This window comes from Triticum aestivum, chromosome 6B (assembly GCF_018294505.1).
Source record: "Triticum aestivum cultivar Chinese Spring chromosome 6B, IWGSC CS RefSeq v2.1, whole genome shotgun sequence".
Lineage (NCBI taxonomy): Eukaryota > Viridiplantae > Streptophyta > Magnoliopsida > Poales > Poaceae > Triticum > Triticum aestivum.
Window position 1 is genome coordinate 677,346,212 of NC_057810.1, and position 15,932 is coordinate 677,362,143.

The following is a 15,932-nucleotide window of genomic DNA, read 5'->3' on the forward strand; positions in this document are numbered from 1 at the left end:
CGGCAACCTTTGCCGGTCGAGCATTGCGTGTTATTGGACATGTCGTGGGTATGATAGGCCTGTTCGTTGTCGTGTCTGGATTCATGCTTGTGTGCCGTTTTCTAACCGAGGCAATTATTGGGAATCCCGAGGGGTATAGACTGATTGATTTATTATTCATGTAGTTCTTTTATAAAAATTGCAAGGGGATGTTATTGTTTTAGCTTTGTTTGTATGGAAGCACTATCTACTTCTTCAATGAGCTTTATGCAATTATCGAATCTTTTGCACTGCATCTTATATTGAGTTTGCGGGTTTGTTACTCGAATATTTTACATCGTTAGTGGTTTTGTTATCTTGCCATGATTAACTCTCCATCCCCTAGGATCTCTTAGTTCTCAGACCATGTAGAGAATCGTTGATCCACATTGAAATCCGTCAACTTTTACTTTTTATTTTACTCTAAGAGCAAACCATTTTTTTTGTACACTGCACAAGGAAATTAATAATATAATGGTATAGTTTAGAGCAAATAGTAAAGTTCTTAGACAATGGGATAATTGTTTCTTTTTCTTTTTGACAACCAAATGGACATGCCTTTAAAGCGTGGAGAGAAATTGTTACGATGCTTTGCAACGACAACCTAGCCATATCAATCGAAGATGAACCATTCACGGAACGGAGTATGTGCAAGACAAGACACTGCGAGATAAGTCAAATTGAAAATATTGCTTTTACATAAGCAACTCTTCTCTTTCGGGTCATGAGTAATTAGGAACCATATTAGTTACCCATGAGCATCCTCCATGTGTCCATCAGTGCGACGGAGCTGCTCAATGTTCAATCAGCACGTGTGAACTGCGATCAGAATGTGGCAAGCATGATCGGGTCACCCCAATCTTCTGTCACGCATTCAAGGATAGTTTCAGTCCTAACAATAGTTGATTTGAAGTTGTGTACTCCCTCCATATCAAAAATAAAAGATGCAATAGGGAGTATTTTATGAGTAATGCTAGAACTGGTTTTTATAAACACTACAAATGGGATTAGTTGGAAGCTTATGATTAGTTAAGGGATGAGCCCACCCTAAAATTCAAGACGGAGAGAGATAGTTAACCAAGGGGCACCGTAGCAAACCCAAAATAACCTTGTTGGGGAACGTAGCAGAAATTTAAAATTTTCCTACGTGTCACCAAGATCTATCTATGGAGAAACCAGCAACGAGGGGAAGGATGTTATTGTTTTAGCTTTGTTTGTATGGGAGCATTATCTACTTCTCCAATGAGCTTTATGCAATTATTGGATCTTTTACACTGCATCTTAGATTGAGTTTGCGGTTTTGTTACTCGAATATTTTACATCGTTAGTGGTTTTGTTATCTTGTCGTGACTGACTCTCAATCCCCTAGGACCTCTTAGTTCTCGGACCACGTAGAGAACCGTTGATCCACATTGAGATCCGTCAAATTTTACATTTTATTTTACTCTAAGAGCATGTATATCTTTAAAAAAAAGTGGAACATGTATATCTTTAAAAAAAAAGTGGAACATGTATATCTTGAACGGTGCCGATAAGTCCACCAAATCTGACGGTGATGCGAGACCACAACAAAGCGTAGCGCCATCCCGAAATTTACATCCTCTCTCAATCAATCAATCAACGAAGACGACGCGCCACCTCGAAAGAAACAAAATTTCACAATTTTTGGCTCCCACCCGCGCCATCGATCTGGAAATTAGCCCCCTCGCTTGGCCAAAATTTCCAGAGTTCAAAATTGAAAATGAAAAGGAAAAAAAGAGAAGCACACCGCACCCAACCCCTCTCATCTCTTCCTCTCCCGACCGCCGCCGCTCTTCTTTCTCTCCCTCTCCCTCTCGCACCCAACGCCTCTTCCTCTTCCTCTCCCTCTCCCTCTCCCGGTGATGCGCCGCCGCCCACCGTGTCCTCCCCTCCACCGTCTCCCTGCTCCGCCACCGGCCTCCACCCTCTCCTCCTTACCTCACATCCTATCCCTCGGTGGCCCTGCTTCCGGATCGAGCAGGGGATGCCGCGGCGCTCCCAGATCCGCGGTTGCTCGTCTTCGCGGCCGACGGACACGTCCTCGACAATGAAGGATTCGAGGGCGCTCGGATCTGCACTGGCGCGGCCGACGGCTGCCGGGACGGAGCTGCTCCGTGCTCCACGACCAGGTGAACGCCTCCGCCTCCGCCGCCCAAGGCCATGCCTTCTTCACACTCCTGTCGTCGCACGACGGGGGAGGAGGTCACTGCTTCCTCCTCCGTATTTCACCGAGAGAGAAGGGCGCCGGCTGGTGTGCATCTTCTCGGGCAACCACGCGGCCGTGCGGTCAGACGCCGCTCCTCCGCGCGAGGACTGGACAGGACAGGGCTGGGCGCGGCTCGGTTGGGGGGCAACTCCGATCTTGGCGATGCCATGGAGATTCTTCAAGGTCTCCTCTCCCTCTCCCTCTCCTTCGCTATTACTCACATCCAACTGCTCCAAGTTCGTTGCCATCACTATGTTCAGTAAGGATTTCGCAACTTTTCCGGTCGATTGGCTCAATTGGGCGTTGATTCGGGTCAAATAGCTCATTCCATATGGTCCCTGGATACTCTAGTTGCTTGCACCCAATTGTCTGTTCGAGCTTAATTTTCGTAAAATCCCCAATTTCTAGGGTTTACTGTTGCTGTTCTACATACCTCATGTGCTACGTATATAGCTTCAGGCATGCTCATAACTTTAATTGTAGGCTTAATTGATTGGACACTATGATTACTAATTGATTCGTTGGTGTTCTGTTTTGCATAGACTATATGATTTTCTTTCCCCCAGTACAAACGGTAGTTCCAGGGCATTATTTAATACTGTACTTGCTGGCATGATTCACTATTCTGTCACCATGGCCATCTCAACTAATGGTTGGATCCTATAGACTGAATCTATGGTCTGTTTATGTTGCAGATCATGACTTGGTGTTCTATTGTGGTCACTTCTTCTTTCCAACTAGATAAATATATTGTTATTCTCCTTTATAGCTATGCACGACTGGTTCACAAGGACAGCAAGGACCGCCACCGTGATGGAAGATGCACGAAGTGGCCGCCGCCGCCGCCCCAAGACCAAACCTGCCTCCTCCGCATGTGTTCCACTTGCTGTATAGGAGGTGAGCACCATTACCTCTCTCTGTCGATCCAAACCACCGTTCATGTGTTTGATTCAAACCATGCTATCATACCGACATATGTCATTTAGTTGCTGTGTACCATACCATCAATCATTAAAGCATTTATTTTTCTTGCTTCAACAAATTTGAGCATTGAAGAACTGTGGGAGGCTTCCCAGGCTGCTGCACCATTGTGTTAAACATGGGTTGGTTACACAAGATTTTTGTGTTGCCTGTGTTGGTGTAATGCAGAAATGTTTGCTCCTTTGCGCTGTTAAATCATCTGTTTTATGTTCTATACTTATCTGCTGTGTGCCGTCCATCAAGCCGCTGCTATTTGTGATGTTAATCTTTAAAGTATGTTTTTTCCGTGCTTAATTACTCTAGGCGTGTTTAAGTCATGCTTTTTTTCTTTCCTTCCAGTACTTATGGTAGTTCCATGAGTACTTGCTAGCATGATTCACTATTCTGTTTAGTAGCCAACTACACCATGGTCGTTTCAACTAATGGTTGGATCCTATAGACTGAATCTATATGGTCTGTTTATGTTGCAGATCATGACTTAGTGTTCTGTTATGGTCCACTTCTTCTCTAACAAGAACATATATTGTTATTATCCTTTACAGCTGTGCACGGGCTGGTTCACAAGGACAGCAAGCACCGCCACCGTAATGGAAGATGCTTGAAGTGGATGCGCCGCCCAAGACCAAACCCGCCTCCTGTGCACTTGCTCGCTTGCTGTACAGGTGGGCACCATTTCCCCTCTCTGTCGATCCAAACCACCGTTCGTGTGTTGATTCAAACCATGCTATCATACAGACTGCTACACCTTTGTGTTAAAAGTTAAAACATGTGTGATTTATGTGCTATGTGCCATCAATCATTAAAGCATTTCTTTTTCTTGCTTCAACAAATTTCAGTGGCCACCCATGGCTCGTCGTCACGACTGACGGCCAGGTCAGATGGCTCTCACATCTGCGCTAGCGCGGCTGAAGGCGATCGGGACGGAGGTCTTCCAGGGTCAGGTGAGCGCCTTCGCCACCCAAGACCCAGCCTTCTCCACACTCGCGCCGGGAGAGGAGGCGGGGGCGGTCGCTGCTTCCTCCGCCATCTTCCACCGAGAGAGGAGGTGGCCTCTATGCTTCTTCACGGGCAACGACGCGGCCGTGCGGTCGGACGCCGCTCCTCCGCTCCAGGACAGGGCTGGGTGCGCCTTGGTTGGGGGGCAACTCTGATATTGACGACGCCATGGAGCTTCTTCAAGGTCCCCTCTCCCTCTCCTTCTCTATTCCTGACCTCCAATTGCTCTTAGTTTGTGGTCTTCTTGCCACAACTATGCCTAATTAGGGCTAGCAACTTTCGTGGTCGATTGGCTCATTTGGGTGCTGTTTACAACTGTAAATTCCAAAAATCCCCAATTTATAGGGATTACCGTTGCTGTTCTACATACTGTCATGTGCTATTGTAGGGTTAATTGATTGTACACTATGATTACTGCCGGGTTTGTTGGTTTTCTGTTTAGCATGGATTCTATGCTCTTGTTCTAGTACTCATGGTAGTTGTAGCTAGGGCATTATTTAATACTCCTCTGTTTCATAATTCTTGTCTTGGTTTTAGTTCAAATTTCAAACTAAAACCACGACAAGAATCATGGAACGGAGGGAGTACTTGCTAGCATGATTCGCTCTAACGCTTATATTAGCAAACTATTTATTCATTCCCCGATCATTTCAGCTAATGGTTGGGTCCTACAGACTGGATATATAGTCTGTTTATGTTGCGGATCATAAATGAGTGTTCTACTGTGGTCCACTTCTTCTCTAATAAGAACATATACTGTTATCCTCCTTTCGAGGTCGATTGGCTCATTTGGGTGTTGTTTAGGTTCAAATGACTCATTCTATATGGTCTCTGGATGCCTTGATTGCACCCAGTTGCCTGTTTAAGCTTAATTTACCTAAAATCCCCAATTTCTAGGGTTTACTATTGATGTTGCACATACTGTCATGTGCTATCTTGTTTAAGGCTTGCTCAGAACTGTAATTGTAGGCTTAACTGATTGTACACCATGATTACTAGTCCCTCCGTCCCATAATATAATAGCGTTTTTAACACTACACTTGTGTCAAAAACGCTCTTATATTATGGGACGGAGGGAGTAATTCATTTGTTGGTTTTCTGTGTAGCATGGACTGTATGCTCTTTTTCCTGTACTTATGACAGTTCCAGGGCATTATTTAGTGCTTGATGATTCACTCTTCTGTTTCAACTAATGGTTGGATCCATTAGACTGAATATATGGTCTGTTTATGTTGCAGATCATAAATGAGTGTTCTTTTGTGGTCTACTTCTTCTCTACTAAGAACATATACTGTTATTCTCCTTTATAGCTATGCATGGCCGGCTGGTTCACAACGGCAACAAGCACCGTCACTGTGACGGAAGATGCTCGAAGTGGACGCTTCTGCCCAAGACCAACCTGCCTCCTCCAATGCTTCCTCCGTACATGTTCCGCTTGCTGTACAAGTGAGCACCATTTCCCCTCTTCGTCGATCCAAACCACCGTATGCGTGTTTGATTCAAACCATGCTACCATACAGACTGCTACACCTCCGTGTTAAAACATGTATGATTTATGTGTTATGTACCATCAACCATTAAAGCATTTATTTTTCTTGCTTCAACAAATTTGAGCATTGAAGAACTGTGGGAGGCTTCTCAGGCTGCTGCACCTTTGTGTTAAACATTTGTTGATTATACAAGATTTGTGTGTTGCCTGCGTTGGTCTATTGGAGAAATGTTTGCTCCTTTGCATTGTTAAATCTTGTCTTTTTTGTTCGATACTTGCATGTTGTGTGCCGTCCATTGAGCCGCTTCTATTTGTGATGTTGATCATCAAAGTGTTTTTTCCATGCTTAATTACTGTTTAGTAGCCAACCACACCATGGTCGTTTCAACTAATGGTTGGATCCTATAAACTGAATCTATGGTCTGTTTATGTTGCAGATCATGACTTGATGTTCTATTGTGGTCACTTCTTCTCTCTAACTAGAGAAATATATTGTTATTCTCCTTTATAGCTGTGTACGGCTGGTTTACAAGGACAACAAGCACCGCCACCGTGATGGAAGATGCTCGAAGTGGCCGCCCCCGCCGCCCAAGACCAAACCTGCCTCCACTGCTTCCTCCGCACGTGTTCTGATTGCTGTACAGGTGGGCACCATTTCCCCTCTCTGTCGATCCAAACCATCGTTCGTGTGTTTGATTCAAACCATACTATCATATAGACTGCTACACCTTCGTGTTAAAACATGTATGATGATTTCTCCAAAAAAAACATGTATGATTTATGTGCTACATACCATCAATCATTAGAGCTTTTATTTTTCTTGCTTCAAACAATTTGAGCAGGCTGGTACATGTTTGTGTTAAGCATGTGCGGGTTATACAAGATTTGTGTGTTGCTTCTGTTGGTCTATTGGAGAAATGTTTTGCTCCTTTGCATTGTGAAAATCATGTGTTTTTTCATTGATACTAATGTGTTGTGTGCCTTCCATTGGGCCACTGCTATTTGTGATGTTGGTCTTCATAATATTTTTGCGTTCTTAATTACTCTAGGCGTGTCCAAGTGTGTGTGTGTGTGTGTGTGTGTGTGTGTGTGTGTGTGTGTGTGTGTGTGTGTGTGTTAGGCTTTTTAAATGTTCTCTGTTCATGCTTGCGCGGGGTTTCTTTGACGCGTCGAAGCTCAGGATGAAGTCAACTCATGTTATACATGCTAACACCTGTTGGAGGTGATACCTTCATGTTATACATGTGTGTGTTGGTCTATTGGACAGCCATTTTCTTCTTTGGACTGTTAAATATGTGTTTTTCTTGAAGAATTACATGCTGTGTGACGGCCATGGAGTCATACCTATCTGTGTGCCTATTTGTTTGCATTGTTAAACATGCATTTTGGTTTGTTTCCAGTTGACCTTCTTCACTGATGTTGTTTCCTCACGCAGGTGCACAAGAGATTGCCGTCCACGTGCTGGTTTACAAGGATGACAAGCATAATGCACACCGGGAGAGGAGGAGGAGGATGAGGGGGCTTCCTATACTGTGTTTTGCATTGCCTCCACCAATCCCTGCACTTCTTCTTCCACTCCGGCGTGGGTAAGCCCCTCTCCGCTCTGCTCTCTTAAGCGCGTGCTTGTGTGCTGGCCATCGTGCCATGGCATGTTCTCTGGTTTTTGGCTCTCGTCATATACATGAGTCTCATGTTGTGTGCCCATGTGTGATGCATTTCTCTTGATTGTTTGATTCCTAGAACTAGGTCAATGCCCATGACACTTGCATCCAACCGCAAGGTCATTTTTTCTGGTCTCCAGCAACAACAAAATTTGTGTTTCCCCCCTTTGCATTCAGCTCTCACACACAAGATGCCATTCTGCAATTAGGATTTCTGATATGCAGTGTATCTATTCTCCAGCCTTCATGTAATACTAGCAATCAGGAAAACAATATAATCTTGTCTTAAATGAACTACTATGCTGTATAGGTTTGCACTTGTCATTTTGTATGGCAAACACTGCCCGTGGATGGGATGTCTAGTTGCATTGTCTTTCTTTTCATGTTGATGATTTTTTTAAATTGTTTATACTTATCTAAATATCAGTATTTGTTGATTGAGGCATATCCATATTGTGGGGCGGTCATCTAGCCAAACATGCATGCTTTGTGATAGTTGATGTTGCTAATAAACTCTACTTTCTGATTGTTTAGCCATGCAATACTCTCTCATTGTGTCTGCTTAGTCAGTTGAACAATACCCTGTTATTGTTACATGTACTTGATCATCTTTTGAAGAGATTAGTTAATGGACACTAGGATGACATGTTTAAGTTTCATGTTGACAATTCAAGGCTTCTGGATGATGCCTTAGCTGTCTTTATTTTTGTTGTATTGGGGAACCAAATAAAATCATATCTTTTGTGTTTTCTTTTGGCTGATGCATTGTAATATATGAAAAGCAGATGGGGGAAAGATGGGAGTAATAGCTTTATGGAAAAAAACTGGCTTTTAGAAATCCTGGTATTGATGGGGGAAACATGATAATCAGCGTTTCCTTGTTAGAAATCGTCCAAATACAAAGAAAGTAGGCAGAGCCATTAAACCTTTTCCTGGAGATTAAAGTCACCTATTGTTTGGAGGGGTTGCAGAATGGTGCCTATACATGAGTGAGCTAACTTAAGTGTTATCCAACTTGTTTTAGCTAATTGACTTATTCATATTTATTGATCCTTATCTAAATGTTCTGAATTCGAAGTCAATAGGATGTTGGATGAGTGGGTTAAACTTGAACAACCTCTTCTCTCTCACTCTGTTCTCCATGTTTATTTGAATTTGTTTTGCCTCCTTTGGTAGAACAGGGACAAATTTTGTTTGAGTTGTTTGCCTTTTTTTGCGGTCAAGTTCATCATCGGTTTCCTTGTTAGTACTACTGATTATTTACTGCAACTAGTATAATTGCAGAGCACAATAGCAGCATCCCTACAGATGTGAAGGTGCCCATCCCTAATAGTTTCTACCGCCATATCTACAACCCTGACTGGATTTATCAATATATGGGATCTCTCCTTATCCAGCGGTCACTCCGACGTCTGGCATAGGTAAGCCACCGGTTCCTCCTCTGCTCTCTTTCGTTCTTTCTGTGCCCAAGGCCACAGAGCCAATTTTTTGTACACGAATGAGATAATTTCTGAGTTCTGAATAGTGTGCACGAATAAATTTTGTAACGGATCATTTTATATTTGCTTGAATTTGGAAGCCAAATAAAATTTCCTTTTGTGCCTTTTGTTTGCTGATCCATTGTATGGGTGTACTGTGTATGTTAAGGAGATGGAGAAAGATGTGGGTTGTAGCTTTATATAGAATTGGCTTTTAGAAATCCTGGTATTGATGGGGGAAATATAATGATCACATTTTCCTGGTTAGAAAGTAGGCAGCGCTATTTAACCTTTTTCTAAAAATATAAATATGATGAAAACATTATATTTCTAGAACCAAATAAAAATATCTCCTTTTGTGTTTTTTATGGCTGATCCATTGTATGGGTGTATTGTGCATGCATGTAAAGGAGATGGAAAAAGTTGTGAGTACTAGCTTTTAGTAGCACATTTACTTATAGAAATCCTGATATTGATGGGGAGAGATAATAATCACTGTGCCCTGGTTAGAAAGCTTCCAAATATGAAGAAGATAGGCAAAGCTATTAAACTTTCTTTTGGAGATTAAAGTCAGGAGTCACTTATTGATTTCTGTTCCTCTGATACTGCAACTTTCTTTTCATTGTGGTAACTGAAAGTGTCCCCTTTTTGGTTAATAGAAGAGATTGCAAAGGAGTTTGCGCAGGGGCATGACATGCCGATGAAAGTGGTCAACACCACCTACATGGGCATGAACGCCCTCCATGCTGCTGGTGACCTTGGCACGCTACCAGTCTATCTGTAACTCCCGGAGGAGGTCAAGATGGACGTTGGCATGCCTGACACCATTCAGGGTAATTCATTCAGTCACGCCTTTCAGTTCCTTGGACTTCTGTTTTGATGTGAGTGGATATCATATTGTTCCCCTACTACTGTAAAGAATCATTCATGATAATAATGTTTGGCAATGCATTGATTTTGTATATCTTTCTTTTCTTTGTTAAACTAAGGTCAAATATCCTTTTCCCGTGGGAACAAGAACGATGATGTATCTGCTTTGGCTGACTGTTTTGAGTCCCCAAAAGTTGAGAATGAACTAAATTGAGCAACAGAAAAAATATAGGCTTTGACACATAGAGGAAAAAAGAGAGATGTATTTCTGGAAACAAATAAAATTCTCACCTTCTATGTATTTTTATGGCTGATTCATTGTATGGGTGTACTATTCATGTATGTAAAGGAGATGGAGAAAGATGGGAGTACTAGCTTTTAGAAATACACTGACCTTTTGAAATTCTGATATTGATGGAGGGGAGATAATGATTAGTGTGTCCTGGTTATAAAGCTTGCAAAAATGTAGAAAAATAGGCAGAGCTATTAAACATTTTTCTGGACATTAAGGTCAGGAGTAACGTATTGTATTTCTGTTCCTTTGATACTTCTACATTCTTTTCATGACTGGTAATGAAAAATGTCCCCTTTTTGGTATGAACGCCCTCCATGATGCTGGCGGCCTTGGCATCCTACCAGTCTACTTGTACCTCCCTTGGGAGGTCAAGATGGATGCTGGCATGCCCGACACCGTTCAGGGTAATTCATTCATTCATGCCTTTCAGTTCCTAGGCCTTGTGTTTTGCTGTGTGTGGATTTCATACTGTTCCCCTACTACTGTAAAGCCTCATTCTTGATAATACTCTTTGGCAATGCATTGATTTTTTTATATCTTTCTTTTCTTTATTAAACTAAGGCCGTTTTGCTTTTTCTGTGGGAACATGAATGATGATGTATCTACTTTGGCTAACTGTTTAGAGTTCCCAAAAGTTGAGAATTAATTAAAATGAGCAACAGAAAAATATTGCCTTTGACACATTGAGAAAAAAAAACAGAGATGTAATTTCTAATTAGCGTGCTCACATATGTAAAGTGACTCTATTTTCTTATATTTCTGGCAATCCGGAACACAACATAATCTTGTTTTAAACTAACAACTATAAGTATAAGTTTGCTCACATAATCTTGATAGGCTTTCCCATATTTTTGTGTGCTATTAATTGGATTTTGTAATCGAGTTAGTTTTGTTAGGGCTTGATCCCTAGTATCCACTATGTTCTGAGATTGGAGAATTGCTTTGCATACTCACAAAATTAGATTCCTTCATTGTCTTGTACTGAAAATTATGTCTTCTTTGTTAAGATGAAGGCTGAAACTAATCTTCCACTTGTATCTCAATTTCCCTTGTAGCAAGGTCATGAGGAGCTTGATGCTGCTTTGTTTGTGGGAGCTTGAAGAGTTCACAAAGGTGAAAATAGTGAAGATAGAACTTGGGAAATATGAGATAGATACCTGGTATTTCTCTCCTTCCCCACTTTAAGCACAAAGAACAACTTCAGAGGCACATTGTGCGCTTGCACTTATTATTTTTACTGTATTGTCAGTTCGGTGTTTGTGAGATAGGCATTGCTAACTTGCAACTTGTGAACCGGTTTACTCCTTGTCTGTCTCTCTCGGCCCTTGTATCTTGATTTTACATGTACCAGTAGACATCACTTCTGTTATTTAGATACAAGTTTTGTGTTTGGACATGTGAATTTTCTCTCACTACTTGAAGGTTTCATGTGGAATTTCCGAGAGTACCAAACCAACTCCTAGTTTTTCACCCTTCTGTCAGTCCTTGTATCTAAATTAACTGCAACTATTTTCTGCAAGGAACTGCATTAAGCAAGAACACAAACCCCTGTCTCCACCACATATATTTCTCATTGTCAAAGGAAGGTCATCTTTAGAAATCTGAAGTCATGGCTGCCTGTTAGGGTGTCTTTGGATCCTAAGCAATTGTAGTGTTAGCTTGCTTAGCAAGGAAATCTGTTTGGTAAAAGCTAAACTAACCTGGCAATTCCATCTAGCCTGCACACGCTAGAAAAGCCTTGCCCCAGCAGGAGGGCCAATTTGGCTCTCCGTTGGTAATAAATGAGTGGAAGAAAGAAATCAAGGTAACTGCCACTGGAATTGTGCTTAACCAAGGAGATTGGTAGCTGAACCAAATAGCTGGCTTTGCCCACGTAGGCTGTAGCTCAAAAGCCTTGGTTAGCTCGGCATTGACGGCAAAAGATATAAACACACCCTCAATGACATCACTCCCTCTAATTCACAAGTGCTGTTTGGACATTAGCACGCTCCACACCGTAACTTCGACAAGCAATTTCTGCTATCATGCATACATTTAAATTTTTTCTGAGTGGACAGAGTACCATATGTTGACTTAGGTGAACATTTCTGGTTTGTGCAATATATTTAGTTGCCGAGTTGATCGATTAGATTTAGATAGAAAGCGTCCAAATACGAAGAAAATTGCTGAGCCATTAAACTGTTTTCTGGAGATCAAAGTCACCAAGTATTCTATGGAGGGCTCGCAGAATGGCGCCTGTACAGAAATGAGTTGACTTTGTGTTGTTATCCGGCTTGTTTAGTTCGTTGACCTATTTGTGTTTATTGATCCATATTTAAATGTTCTCAATTCACAGTCAACAGGAGGTTGGATGAGTGGGTTAAACTTGAACAACCTGCTCTCTCTCACGTTGCTCTTCACCTTTGTTTGAATTCGTTTTGCATCGTTTGGTAGAACCGGGATGAATTTTGATTAAGTTGTTTGCCCTTTCTTTGTGTTGTGTTCAATTTCATCACTGATTTCCTTGTTAGTACCACTACTTGTTTCTGCGACTATTCTAATTGCAGACGACGACATCAGCATCCCTACAGATCTGAAGCGGCCCATCCTTAATGGTTTCTACCGCCATATCTACCAACCCCGACCGGATTTATCATTGCATGGGATCTCTCCTTATCCGACGCTCACTCTGACGCATCTGGCATAGGTAAGCCACTGGTTCCTCCTCTGGTCACCCTCATGCTCCGTGTAACCATGGCCACCGAGTTGTGATGATTTTTTTTGTACACGAATGAGATAATTTATGTGTTCCAAACATTGTGCACAGATCATTCTTATATTTGCTTGAATTGGGAAACCCAATCAAATCATCTTCTTTTGTGCTTCCTATTTGCTGATCCATCGTATGGGTGTACTGTGTATGTATGTAAAGGAGATGGAGAAAGATAGGAGTTGTAGCTTTTAGAAATCTTGGTATTGATGGGGAAAGATAGTGATCACAGTTTCTTTGTTGGAAAGTGTCCAAACTTTTTTTCCCGGAAATATAAATATGAATAAAGACATTGTATTTCTGTTACCAAATAAAAATCATCTCCTTTTGTGTTTTTTATGGCTGATCCATTTTATGGGTGTTTTGTGCTTGCATGTAAAGGGAATGGGGAAAGATGGGAGTACTAGCTTTTAGAAACACATTTACTTATTGGAATTCCAGTATTAATGGGGGAAGATAATAATCACTGTGTCCAGGTTAGAAAGCTTCCAATTACGAAGAAAATAGCCAGAGCTATTAAACATTTTTCTGGAGATTCAATTCACCTATTATATTTCTGTTCCTCCGATACTGCTACGTTCTTTTCATGATTGGTAACTACAAGTGTTCCCTTTTTGATTAACAGAAGTGATTGCAAAGGAGCTGGATGTGCAGGGCCATGGAATCCCGATGACAGTGGCCAACATCACCTACATAGGCATGAACGACCTCCATGCTGTTGGCGGCCTTGGCACGCTACTGTTCTACCTTTATCTCCTGGAGGTCAAGATGGATGTTGACATTCCCAACACTGTTCAGGGTAATTCATTCATTCATGCCCCATACTTGGCATGCTATTGTTCTAACTTTATCTCCTGGAGGTCAAGATGGAGGTCAAGGTGGATCGGCAGGAGCTAGAAGTAAGGTTATCTCCTTTTTCTTCCATTCCGAAGATGGTTGCCATTTATACATTTCAAGTTAGTAGCTATTCCATTGTATCACAATAGAGAAGTAATTTGGTTGCGTGAAAAACATCTAGGTTTCTCACTGGAGCGGAACTCCTTTGCACGGAGTCTCATAACGCAGACTCATCCCTGAAAGCACTATGACAGCACTCAGGTTCAATCATGTGTTGCCCCCTGAAGGTCGGTTGCGTGCTTGATCATCCTGTCACATCACATATATTCATGTTGGCATTGTGTGGGCCTAACAAAAAATGCTTGGTTTGCTACAATTTTAGGCTGCTCCTGTGTCCAGCCTTGCCAATCAGGCCGGCCTCCACATGCTGGAGGCGCCGCTGATTGCTCTCCAGGTTCCCCAAGATCATGCAGCAGGTACTTAGCCAGCTACCATTGTGAATGAATGGCAGACTCGCCCCCGGCTGTTTGTAACAAAACTGGAAGTTTGAAACTCTTGCTTTGTTCATGGTTTGGCGTACCTACCCTGGCGGTGTGTGCGTGTTCTTGCAAATAAGGTCTATGGCCCATTTACATATATTTGATGCTCTTAGATGGACATGAAAACACTTGCTTGTAGATTTGGCGCCACTATATTTTAGGTCCATGTTCTAACTGTCAATAATATGGCACTACACTTGGTTTTATCTCCTGTTTTTTAGAGTTCGATGAAAAACTGCCACACCAAAGTTGGTTGCTTCTAGGTGCTATTGTATAGTGAATGATAACTGATTTATAGTCCTGAGATGTTTATTTGTGTTCTCTTCCCAAACATAGCTACTGTTTTAATTTTGATTTGGTCGCTATTATGATTGCTTAAGCTTCATCATGTTCCCTCTTCTTTTCAGAAAAAGAACATTTAGCTTATTCTTTGTGGTTGTCTAATCTTCCATAACCTCGGCTTGCGCAACCGTTGCAGTTGTCGTCACCTCTTCTTGGTTCAGGTGAGCCCTTGATCTCCCTCCCTCTTTTTCACTGAGATAGTCTGCCAAATTTTGAATGTTGATTCAGTGTTCAGATCTCCGGTGGTTTTCTTCTGGCCACCACAATCATGTGAGCTTGCTGGATTTTTGTCCCTATGAGCTGGCCGAATTGATTATTTCAAAATGGTAAGGATTTTTGGCAGTCAAGGGCTTAGTTGGATTGAAAATGTGAAATCTAAGCCCTTTGACAAATTAAATGTTGTCTCTCGACTATGGAGCAAAATTATATGATTTGGTCTTTGTTTGTTATCTTGTCACGTAGTTGGACGAAATGGGAACTTCCCTATCTGCTAAATCGAGCACGCATTGCATTAGCTTCATTGAGTAAGTGCCATATCGAGCGAAGCAGAGCAGGAGCTTGCTCTTGTCTTGGCGCTATTTTTGGTACTGCTATCGCGTCATGTTTATTTGGTTACGGTCACCATTGATGAACAGTTCATCTACAGTTTGAAATAAGTTCGGGTCAGAACACTGGTTTTTTTCCCTTGCATTTTTGGTTCAAAAAGTACCAGTTTGATTAGCTGCAGTTCGTATTTGTACTATATAGAACACATATTAATAAATTAGCTCAATGGAATAAGCGCGTAACCAAGCTAAGGGTAGCAGGGCTTGCACTTGTCTTGTTGCTATATTTGGTACTGCGATGGTGTCATGTTCAGTTAGTTACTATCACCATCGATCAACTAGATTCCATTTGCATTTTGAAACTAGTTTTGATAAAGAACACTGATACCTGTAGTATTTTTGGTTGAAAAAGCACCAGCATGATAGGGCAGTGGAGTTCTAATTCTTGAGTGACACACTGTGACAGTGTGACCGCATTATGGAATTTTTTTAACCTGTTATGCCAATGCCTCTTCACTGTTTGATATCTAACCGTGTACTTATTTTGATGTCCTTTGTAACAGAATTTACCCAGAAATGCCCTTTTAGCATGGAAAAATAAATTTCATTCTACGCTCTCAACTATACATGTAGTGAGAATGATGAACATCTTTGTTCTTGTTGTTGTTGCCTACAGCACGTGCCACTTGGTCTGGTGCAGGGCAGGGTGATGCATGTGGCGTAGCTGCCCAGCAAGATGGGCCTCGTCGACAAGAGGTGCAGGAAGGAACGATCATATGGTCATTGTTGTGATTGCGGATGCTCACCAAGATCACATCGCCCAAAGCATGAATTTCTGGACCTCACCATCTATTCCTCGGTCCAGGCAAGTTTGTGGTCTCCTCCTCCCCCCCTCTCTCTCTCTC

General features: G+C 42.0%; 1 protein-coding gene across 22 annotated transcripts; it reads left to right on the forward strand.

The window, feature by feature from the left end:
* Positions 1-1,599: 1,599 nt before the first annotated feature.
* On the forward strand, positions 1,600-15,932 carry LOC123139161 (uncharacterized). 22 transcript variants are annotated; one of them, XR_006469467.1, is made up of 16 exons: positions 1,798-2,428; positions 3,015-3,142; positions 3,769-3,888; positions 4,063-4,406; positions 5,533-5,668; positions 6,223-6,355; positions 7,147-7,297; positions 8,657-8,793; positions 9,510-9,683; positions 11,071-12,701; positions 13,390-13,663; positions 13,783-13,888; positions 13,984-14,077; positions 14,548-14,643; positions 14,718-14,808; positions 15,704-15,932. XR_006469467.1 is itself a non-coding variant. In XM_044558975.1 (15 exons), the coding sequence occupies exons 1-6, from the start codon at positions 1,760-1,762 to the stop codon at positions 6,342-6,344; spliced, it is 1,593 nt and encodes a 530-aa protein (XP_044414910.1). In that variant the 5' UTR covers positions 1,718-1,759; the 3' UTR covers positions 6,345-6,355; positions 7,147-7,297; positions 8,657-8,793; positions 9,510-9,731; positions 10,360-10,419; positions 11,071-11,175; positions 12,562-12,701; positions 13,390-13,663; positions 13,783-13,888; positions 13,984-14,077. The 22 variants fall into 22 exon arrangements, 21 of the variants coding, with proteins under 21 accessions (XP_044414918.1, XP_044414917.1, XP_044414916.1 ...); XM_044558975.1 differs by lacking the exons at positions 14,548-14,643; positions 14,718-14,808; positions 15,704-15,932 and adding an exon at positions 10,360-10,419 and having other exon boundaries at positions 1,718-2,428; positions 2,941-3,142; positions 9,510-9,731; positions 11,071-11,175; positions 12,562-12,701; XM_044558978.1 differs by lacking the exons at positions 14,548-14,643; positions 14,718-14,808; positions 15,704-15,932 and adding an exon at positions 10,360-10,419 and having other exon boundaries at positions 1,718-2,428; positions 2,941-3,142; positions 9,510-9,731; positions 11,071-11,175; positions 12,575-12,701.